The sequence below is a fragment of the Marmota marmota genome, unplaced genomic scaffold (genome assembly GCF_001458135.2).
Source record: "Marmota marmota marmota unplaced genomic scaffold, marMar, whole genome shotgun sequence".
Classification (NCBI taxonomy): Eukaryota; Metazoa; Chordata; class Mammalia; order Rodentia; family Sciuridae; genus Marmota; species Marmota marmota.
Window position 1 is genome coordinate 1693262 of NW_026000140.1, and position 11027 is coordinate 1704288.

An 11027-nucleotide genomic window follows, 5' to 3' on the forward strand; every position below is an offset into this window, starting at 1 on the left:
TAAAATAAACTATTTTGTTTATTACCATCAATTTTAATGAAAGGAGCAACTGGCGATGGCCACGGAGTTGCCCTTGCTCCCCATGGCCTCTATTGATTTGGAAATTGCTCTGGAAAATCTTGCAGATCTAGAAGCTATCCCCCACTTCTCTCTGAGAACTGATTTTCATCTTTTCTATTTATGCCACTCCTTTTAACTTTCTCTCCATCTTCTTCCTCTCTTGAAGAAAACAAATACTAGAGATTGGCTGGGGAAAAGATTATATGAAGCAACAAAGGAAAGGAAACCAGAATTATATTGTGTCTCAGCTTTGTGTTAGGTTTTTTTCTGAGTGCTTTATACCTCATTGTATCATTTAATCTAAGTAATTATCCTGTGAGGGAGCCATCAATGTACAGAAGAGAGAATTTGAATTTAGAGAGGTAACTGGTATAAGATTTAAACTCAGGTATCTATTACTGTAAGGCATGCTCTTTTTGCTGAGCAACCTAGAGAGTTCTTGAAGATCATCTAGTCCAGCTTCTTCATCTTGTGTCTAAATAAGTATGTTATGCATGTGGTTATTATTGTTCAAAAAGGGTTTCATCTATCAGAGATCATGCTGAGCATTTTATATGCATTATCTGATCAAGTGCACCCTAACCTTTTCAGGGAGATTAAGAATCTTCCTTAAAAGTCATTGATCAAAGAAATGGTACAGTTTGGATGTCAGATAAAGGAATGTTTGATTCCGGAGTCCATTGCTCTACTACCTTTTCTCTTTTTTGTTGTTGTCTTACCTGGAGAAACTAAAATTGATAGAAGTGAACTGAAAGTCCTAAGTCCTAAGCTCTCTTGGGACAAAAGAGTCTAGACTCCTGTCTGCCAGCTGTTTGCTGCTCCCACTGTTCCACAGTTGGAATCATCTGATCAGAATTGGAATAAAGTGAAAGCCCAAGTAGAGTGGCCTGGAGCATTAGTGGCTCCTGATTCTGCCACACCTCAGAGCTCAGCTGGCTGCATTGTTGTGAAATGCTAGGGAGTGTGCTCCTCAGAGAAATCAGGTATCCAAGTGTCTGTGACTTAATAGCTATTAAAAAAACCACACATCCACACAGTATTTCCCCTTTTATATCTGTGAATATTTAATATAATAAATCAGAAAAGAGGCTTCTGATAGTTCACCTTATAAATTGTTTTAAGCTCTAGATATAATTATTCATTGTATGAGATTATTTGAAAAATTTCTGTATCATGAAGAGGAACATGTCAAGATGTGGTGAAATTAGTTACTTTCTTAGAAATGCAGGAAGCGTTGTGAAGTTTAAGCAAGTTTCCAGTGCAATGTGTATAATAAATCACCTGTTTCAAAATCGTGAGCCACAGAATGGAAACTGTAGTGCTAACCAAAGGATCAAGTACTGAAATAAAAATAATCTGCCTTTGAACAGTCACATGGCTTCCATAAATCAAAGCCATATTCTGGAAGAAATTGGTTGCTATCTTTAATAAATGACCAAGACGGCTGTTGACCTTTGACAGGTGGACCTAGTATCATTTGGGCTCATCTTCTCTGGTTCCTTTAGCATTTACTGAGTGCCTACAGAGCACATGGCAGGTGGTGGATAGCCTGTTGGAAGAAGGAGAACCATGAAAGACACACCAGAAGACCCTGTTCCTGCCATTGCAGAGACTAATAGTTCTGCCAAGCGGAGAATCCTAAACTCATACACCTCCTTATTTTCTTTTATATTCTCCCTTACACCCAGCCAGAGCCATGTTTTAATTCTACAATAATGATGAGAAACAGGCATTCCATTGTGCCTGATAAAGAATAAAGAGGTGTACCTTTGCCTGTCACATGTATCTAGAATGTGGCTTATCTTCTCATGGAGCATTCAAGTTCTAAAACTTTTATGTAAATTTCAAAAACAAAAAAAGATAAAGACATGAAACACCCACCATCAAGGGGTGAAAAATTGTGTGTCTAAGAAAATTATAGCTTGGCACACCTTTAATCCTTGCCAAGGATTAGGTTAGTTGGGCAGGTATGTATGCCAAAGAGTTCTTGTGCCACATTTATGTTCATATCATTTAACCCTCCTGAACCTCAGTCTCTAAACACTGGAGAAATCAAGACAAATCCTATTTTGGGGGCATCTTGGTTCTGTTAGCATTGCTTGACATTCTGATTCTGTTCCTATGAGGAAGAATGAGCTGGATTGTCTGTAAATACTGAGATGACACCTTTAGTCATGCTTTGGAACTCACATTCATGTCAGTAGGGTGTCTAAAAAGAGACTCCTGCCAGACTTCAAACCTAGACTTTTCCATCAACAAGGGCTCTCTGGATTATTTCAGAGTGATGTTACTTGCCATATGACAAATCAGTTTCACTGACTTTTTTACTCCCTCCCATCCTAACTCTGGTTGGTTATCTAGTGCTACCCTAGTGCTGTTCGAATGCATTGTCATCTGTTTTCTGAATCAAACTCTAAAAGAGGAGGGTTTGCTATTGCTAATATCACTCTAAGGAGAATGTTGCTGGCTCTGAAGCAGTATAAAAACATTTTGAGTAATAACTGTAGCAAGGGTCTCCTAGGATAGCTTTTAAGTGGGGATGGAACTTAGTGTGCTTAAGTTCTATAAGTTGATTTTCAACACCCAATTTCTTCATAATCATTTCCTGTGTATTATAGTTTCTCTAAAGATGATAAGTGAATGAAAAGTTGTTGGAGGACTTTGGAAACAGTGGAAAGAGGTGGTCTGGTGAGGCTGACAGCAGGATAGGCTAACTAGGGAGTTGCGGACCTAGAAAATGAATGAGGGTCACTCAGATTTTCCAGAAATCCACTTTACTCCAGTCTGGGGATATTTAGATTAAGAGGCATGTTTATGTAACATAAATTAACTTCTGGAAGCAGGTAATTTATTGTTTAATTGAAGAGGGAACTATTCCCATAATAGTTTCTTTTCACACACAAATTTACAGATATCACATAATTTTTCTCCATTGTGTAAATTAGTCTAACGTTGGCTATATTGTACGTTTTAAAGCTGCATAACTTTGTTCATTTGAAAAATGTTTTGTTTGATAAATTTTAGTTTTCAGATTTATAGCTTTTTGTGTGAATGAATGGTCCTTGTCATCTTTTTACATTTAAACACCATTCCTTGGTAAAATATTATTGTAAGTTTACAGATAGACCTTTCCTACAAATACACATGTGCTATTCTAACTGATGTTTAAACAATGAAAAATAAACAGGTCAGTTTGTCATCATTGAAAGCTTTGGTCCTCAGTGACATGATTAAGAAAGTTAGGGCCATTTTGTAAATTTCTGGTGCTTGATGATGTGTTTCTTTGTTCTTGTTATGCTAAAGGAAAATTGCAGATTATTTTCCATAGATATACCTACAAGGAGATACGACCACACAAATTTAGCTATTCATATCCCTACACACTTATTTCCTTGAGAGATAAAGTTAATTGAAGCGTGTATATAAATTTAGATTGGACAGTGAGTATATAACATTTTTTTGAAATTGGTGTTATAGAAATTTCAGGATGGAGTATAAATCATTTTTTTAAATCTCCTTTGCTACCCACTTCATTTCAAAAGCTTTTCTGAAATAGTTGGGTAGGGAAAGGGAACATGGGAGGAATAGACGAACTCTAGATAGGGCAGAGGGGTGGGAGGGCAAGGGTGGGAGCATAGGATTAGAAATGTTGGTGGAATGTGATGGTCATTATTATCCCAAAGTACATGTATGAAGACACGAATTGGTATGAATATACTTTGTGTACAAACAGAAAGAAAAAATTATTGTTTTGCTAAAAGGAGAGACAGGAATAAACACATTTGCAGTGTTGCATGTAAAATGTTGGTAAAGAAGTAACTGCAGGACATTGGAGATTGCCCCTCCTTTTTAATGTTTTTACTAGTGCATTATAGTTATATGTAATAGTGGCTTTCATTTTGACATATCCATTAGTGCATATAATACAGTTTGTTCCATTTAAAAAAAAAAGTAAAATATAATACAGTTTTATAATACAGTTTGCTCCATTTTTTTAAATGGAGCAAGCTGTATTATAAAACTGTATTATATATTGTGTATAAAATACAGCTGCTTTAAAGCTACTCTGTGCAAGGTGAAATCAGGCTAAAACATTGAAAAAAGTACCAAGTGATTTCTACCCATTTCATGGGTTTATAAAATGTCATTTATTGACAGAATCATCAATTTATTTTTAAGTAAGGATGAGAGCTACCTTTTATGCTTTATATACCAGTCATTACAGTCATTATAGTTCTTTGGAGCAATCCAGCCCTTGAACAAGAATGACTAACTATATGAGATGAAATACATGGTAGCAGCATTTATGTCAGTAAGTCTTTCTTCATTCTTGGTCTGTTTGCTAGAGACCTAATAATAATATATTCAAGTAGCTTCATTTTCCTGCTAACATCACAAGTGGAAGAAAAATAGATTTGTTTATTTAACACCTGTATTTTCTTTCTTTCAGGGTGTGTTGGAGAGTTTCCTGGGCACTGCTGTCTCTGGAGCGGTCTTTTGTCTCTTTGCGGGTCAACCACTCACTATTTTAAGCAGCACGGGACCCGTCTTAGTTTTTGAGAGGCTTCTATTTAATTTCAGCAAGTATGTATATATACACCTAATTATAAATTACAATGGTTGGATCATAGAACATTCATAGTCCAGATAAAGCACAGAAAAGCAGTTAGATAGATCAAGAATCAGGCTGAATACTGGAATGATAAGGTTCAGAACCGGAAAGGGCCTTACAATTACATAGCCCAGCCCTTATTTTACATTTGGTTCAACTCACTCCTATCTGTTGTTTTCTGCTTTCTCCTTTCCCAGTCATTCTTACTGTCCTGCTTTGTGCCCTAGGGTCCCTCACCTATGGACTAGACCCCAGGTTCATTTGCCTTCAGGCTTCCTGCTGGGTTTGGCTATTCGGAGCATCAGCAGGACAGGAAGAGAGAGAGAGGTCCCAGTATGTCTGCTTGGCCCCACTTCTGCTTTAGCACAGCAGTCTGGCAGTGGCTTATCCGCTAAGACTTTAGCCTGTGTCAGGTGGATCCTCTGACCTGGCTGTAGCCCTTACCAGGCTCTGCTGACTCCATTCCTTCCTGGTTCTTTTCAAGCCTGCAGTTAGTCATGGCTTCCTGCTATTGCTAGTCCAGAAGCGCCTCTCCATTCTTACACCTCTGCAAATAGCATCTATGTTCAGTTTTCCTCAGACTCCCACTTGAGAATGCTGTTTTCTGTCATGATCCTAACTGATTCATTAAATAAATTAAATGACTTGTTCAAGGCCACATGGCTCCTAAATGAGAGAGTGAATGCTCTATACTTGGTCACAGCTCCTAACCCCAGTACCAATATTCTTCATTGAAGACAGCTTTCAAAACTCAACTGAATAATAACAGACATTTGAGGCTGATCACATACTAAGTATTCTCATAAGTGTTTTACATGTACAAATTCATTTAATTCTTGTAGCAATCCTGTAAGGTAAGGACTGCATCCTGTTTATAGATGAGAAAGAAGGCACAGAGCAAGTGAGTAAATTACCAAATGTTGCATCACCAGTGCGTGGTAGGGCTGGGATTTGACTTTCTGTTTTCTGACTCCAGAGCCCATGCCTCTTAAGGAATCACTAGACACTACTAATGAACATGACAATAATATCAGTATTTTCCCTTAGAAAATTCTCATTGTAAGAAGGGGAGCATTGAGTTAAATGAATTATATAAGTGGCCATGTTAGCACACACATAGATTCAAAATAAAATGGAGTATTCTGGTCTCTTTCTAGTGTACTGGATACCTCTGGAGTGAATACCTTTACTGGCAGGTCTCAATCCTTAGACTGCAGAATTTCAGTGACTTGCTAGCACTCCTTGTTTCCATATTCTAGGTTGTACATTTTTAGGACTCTGAGTATAGTCACTATCTACATAGTACTTCATGGATTTAAGGACTCAAAACTTTAAAACTGTGTGTGTCACAAAAAAATGTCCACAAGATCAAGGAGAGAATGAGTTTTTTGGAAAACTGGATTGAGAACATCAGGAAGAATCTTCTGAGAATTTAAAGTCCTAAATTTTAAATTTTGTGAGTTTTCTGTAGGACATTATTACAGATCTCTGTAGTAATTCTGAGAACATTGGAAAGAATTTTATTCATGTCAGTTTATAGAAGGAGTCAAACAGTTTTTATATGTTTAAGAAAACATTTCGTGAGACAAGAAAGCCTTTGTGGAAAGATTAAACAAGCATGTACTATAAACAGGAACAAACACGCACAACCTCTGCAGAAAGATTTATTGGATGAAATGTGATCAGAGCCTTAATCTACAGAAAATGTTTGCATCCTGGTTTGCTTTAGATAATTGTAGGATAGAGATGGTTTCCTTTCACTAAGCAAGTTCCTTTCTCACTTTCCCTTCTGTTTCATCATAATTAGTACTGTTGCATAGTTCCAAGTAATTTATTTGAAAACAGTTGTAAAGCAATGAGAAACATTTGAGAAACCATGCTTTAAATCCATCATAGAGTAATATGCTGCAAACATTTCATTCATGTGCTGTGAATGTATTCATTTGCTTGTGTTATAGCAGCAGTGCTAATATTTTGTCTAGATAAAAAGTATTTAGTAAATTGCTATTTCCCAAAATGTGTCTCATCGATTCCTAAGCCCATTAGATGACCCATGGAAAAAGGCTTTTGTGTTCCCAACAGTCTGGAAAGTGCTCTGTATTGCATCCTCCTCCTGGGATCTGAGAGGTCTTTTAGTAAAGAAACTTTTTGTTTTGTCTTACCCAGATTTTCCCCAACATATTTTATCATTTTTGGAGATACGGGTAAATTCTTATTTTATGGGTTCAGTGTAGTCATTACAGATCATCAGTTTATTTAAAAGTTTCTCATCTCTCATTTCTCTTTTCTTCTTGCTGCTCTCAGCACATGATTTTTTAATGAAGTTCCACTGGTTTTAATTATTTCATTTAGGTTGTTCTCATCGAACTACTATTGGAGTATGTTTGGCTCTTAGAGCAACTTGAGTATGTTGTTTAGGTTTACGATTGAAGTTTATCTGTGCCTTTCCCTTTGTACCCAAACTTATGGTGTTCCTAGCCATTAGCTAGTTAATAAATTTGTTTCTCACCTGTACCTGTAAACACCAGTTCTATAATAACCACTAGCATTTTTTTTTTTTTTTATTCTTTGTGGTACTGGGGATTGATCTCAGAGAAACCTTACCACTGTATTCTGGTTACCCAGGCTGACCTCAAACTTGAGATCCTATTGCCTCAGCCTTCTGAGTTGCTTGGATTACAGGCATGTGCTACCATGCCTGGCCCTTACTCGCATTCTTACATAAATCAAGATTGCTCTAACTTTCATCTTGGTAGGAAAGCAAGGCCATTGTTTTAAACTCATTTTTATTTTGTTCTAAACTTTTAAGGAAAATGTCTCTTGGATCAGAGGTACTAAAAAGTGTTTCTTAACTCTTATCTGACACTGACTCATTGGATGATAATGTAAATTATCTCAAATTCCTACAACTCAGCTTGTTCTGTAGTATTATTCTGTAGTGTACTTATTTCACAAAGATACACATAGGATAAACAGTAGGACTATAGCCATAAAGGGAACTGGAAGGGAATGGGAAAACCATCTTCAGAAAGTTTCAGAAAATCTATAGGAGATAATTTTCTACCTCAAGGTCAGTAACAACCTGCTTTGGCAATGTATGCTAATTCATGCAATTTGGTGAAAGGAGGGAAACGAAGATAATGTTGATGCCAAACCTGTCTTGAGCTAAGTATAAGTCATATAGGGGAACCATGGTGTAATTTTTATTTCTTTACTTAAGCAACAAAGATTTACTTCTGGCAGTTGTGGAGGCTGGAAAGTCAAAGACCAAGGTTTTGGCAGGATTTGGGTTCCGGGGCGGGAAGTCTTCTTGGCTTGTAGATGGTCGCCCTTTTCCTGTGTCCTCATAGGGAGGTAAAAGAAAGAGATCTGTAGTGTTTCTTCCCTTTGATTTTTATTTTATTATTTATTTATTTTTTTCATGGTGTAATTTTTAAAAGGAGCAGTCCAAGAATCAGGATACTTAGTTTCTGGCCCACCCCTACCATTAACACCTTAACACTGGGTAAATGACTTAGCTTCCAATTGCTTTGATACCTTCATCTATAAAATGAGGCATATTGACAAATTGGTATCTGTGTTAATAAGGACTTTCCAGAAAAACAGAACCAATAAGATGCATATACAGAAAGATATTTATTATAAGGAATTGGCTCACATGCTTTTCTAGGCTGGCAAGTTCAAAATCTTCAGGACAGGCTGGCAGGATGGAAACCCAGGAAAATCAGTGTTTCTGCTGAGTCTGAAGTGTTTGAGTCTGCTGTAGAACCAGGAAGAGCTGATGTTATAGATAAAGTTCAGAGACAGTCTACTGGAGAATTCTCTCATGCCTCTAGGGAGGCCAATCTTTTTGTGCTAGTAAGTCTTCAGCTGATTGGATGAGGCACACAGGTATTATGGAGCACCATCTGCTTTACTCAAAGCTCATCAATTTAAATGTTGATTTCTCTAAAAACACCCTCACCTAAACACTCAGTATGTTTGACTAAATATATGGGTACAAGTTGACACAAAATGAACCATCACAGTGTCTAAGGAACTGTTAATTCTAGTGTTTGATAGTGTTTAGCTAACACAGGGTCAGTCTTCTCCTACTTTAAAGTAATAGTTCATAGACAAATGTAGTCACTGTCTCAGTCAAGTCTTAAGCTACAGGCTTGCATTCATTCATCTACAAGTCTTAATTGGGTACCTCATATATGCCAGGCACTGCAAGAAATAGAGAATTTAAATTCTATTCTGAGAACAATGGGAAGCCATCAAAAGGTCTTAATCTGAGGTATCTTATTTTCATTTTAAGAGATCATTTTGGTTGTGTGGAAAATGATTTTGAGTAGGATAGGCATAGGTATCAGTTCAGAGGCTCTTACAGGTAAAAGACTCACTGGAGGCCCAAACTGGGTCAGTGGTAGAGAAAGCAGAGATGATGCTTTTGGAAATGTGCTAAAATACATTGTTAACAATTGTTAGAAACCTGTGGGCTCAAGAGCTTCAATCATGCATAGTTCTTGGTTCCTAGGTATGAAGTGTTCCTATCTGCTTTTATCACAGATAAATTATGAGTTAAACATTATTGTAAGGTACTCTTTACATAATTTTAAGGGAATCAGTTTGAAATCATAATATGTCAGCACTTGACCCATCTTTTCATAGTTGGAAATCCTGAGCTAACTCGCTTATAAGAAATGGGGAAGATATCAAAAGAGAGTAGCCTCATTAGATAGAGGTCACCTATTCTGAGTCTGCTATGGGACAAGCATTGGCAAGAAAAAGGTGGTCACAAGATGCTTTGTACCCAATTTCAGCAAAGGACATGAAATTTGTGGGCAACTGTGTGAAAAGTGATGGTATCTGGCTATCACGTGACAAAAAACCTTTCTTGATCAGACAGCAGCTCATGTTTCTGATCCTGTCTCCTCTTATTGGTGGCATTCTGTCCACAGTGAGCATTATGCCACTTTATGCCACATCTCTTTTTAATGTTCTTTTCTCTTCCTAGTCTGACTCTTCCTAGTAAGTTTGGAAAGTTTCTACTTATTCGTAGACACCCTTTTTTTTCCCCATAAAACTTTATCCATCCACTTGTCAGAATTATTTACTCCTTTTTCCAAGACACAATCACTTCGTATTTTATAATGTAATTATTTTATCAGTTCATCTCCCTGAGTGACTTGGAGTTACAACATGTTTATTAGCCAGTAAAACTGACATTTATCAAATATATATGAGCTTTCAATGCTTTCCTTTTAGATTGTTTGCTATGTGAGCTTCACGAATGGAGGGACCATATTTTTGAATGAGAAAATTAGTGAGTTATTCATATACAGTTTATGAGTATTTTTCCATGTGCTTTCCTGAAACTTTCAGAATCATATATGGTTGCATAATAATATCACTAAACCAAATCCTGAATCTCAAATCTTTCTAGATAAAATCAAGTAAGCTTGTACTGTAGGCATTTGGTAGTTTTGTATTTTGTGTATTTCATTGGAGAGGAGTCTAAATACCTTTCGTTCTTCTTTCCAGGGACCATAATTTTGACTATTTGGAGTTTCGCCTTTGGATCGGCCTGTGGTCAGCCTTCCTGTGTCTCATTTTGGTAGCCACTGATGCCAGCTTCTTGGTGCAGTATTTTACTCGTTTCACAGAAGAGGGCTTCTCCTCTCTGATTAGCTTCATCTTTATCTATGATGCTTTCAAGAAGATGATCAAACTAGCAGATTACTACCCCATCAACTCTGACTTCAAAGTGGGCTACAATACACACTTTTCCTGTGCCTGTGTGCCACCTGACCCAGGTGAGGACCTCTCACTCAGTGCCTGTGTTTGGTGGAAGATGTAAGCTCTGGGCTTGCAGATTTGCGATATGGTTTCATGATCCTGAGGAAAGGGTCTTATTTTATTTTCTAGGATTAAGGATCCTCCTGAGTTTAAGTCTGAGGTTTCTTTATCATGTGATTTGGTCAGTAAGTGAAAAGAGGAGCTCTGGAATGTGAACATATCTGGTTCAGAATACTTTGAAATTAACTCAAATTGCAGTATTTGCAGAAATTAATTTGTACGTTATTTTTAGTTTTCCCAGGATCAAACTCAGGGGCACTTGGCCACTGAGCCACATCCGCAGCCTTATTTTGTATTTTATTTAGAGACAGGATCTCACTGAGTTGCTTAGCACCTTGCTTTTGCTGAGGCTGGCTTTGAACTTGCGATCCTACTGCCTCAACCTCCCAAGCCTTTGGGATCATAGCCCAGCTATTCTTAGTTTTAAGTGCTGAGGAGACCTAGGTGTGTGTGTGTGTGTGTGTGTGTATATATATATATATATATATATATATATATATATATATATATGTAT

General features: G+C 37.2%; 1 protein-coding gene across 7 annotated transcripts in view; it reads left to right on the forward strand.

Annotated features, from left to right (window-relative positions):
• Slc4a4 (solute carrier family 4 member 4) overlaps positions 1-11027 on the forward strand; it is a 335973-nt gene that overhangs the window by 243882 nt on the left and 81064 nt on the right. For all 7 annotated transcript variants that reach the window (XM_048785765.1, XM_048785761.1, XM_048785764.1 and 4 more), the window contains 2 exons: positions 4511-4644; positions 10199-10470. In XM_048785765.1, the coding sequence (XP_048641722.1) occupies positions 4511-4644; positions 10199-10470 (406 nt within the window). The remainder of the gene's footprint in view (positions 1-4510; positions 4645-10198; positions 10471-11027) is intronic.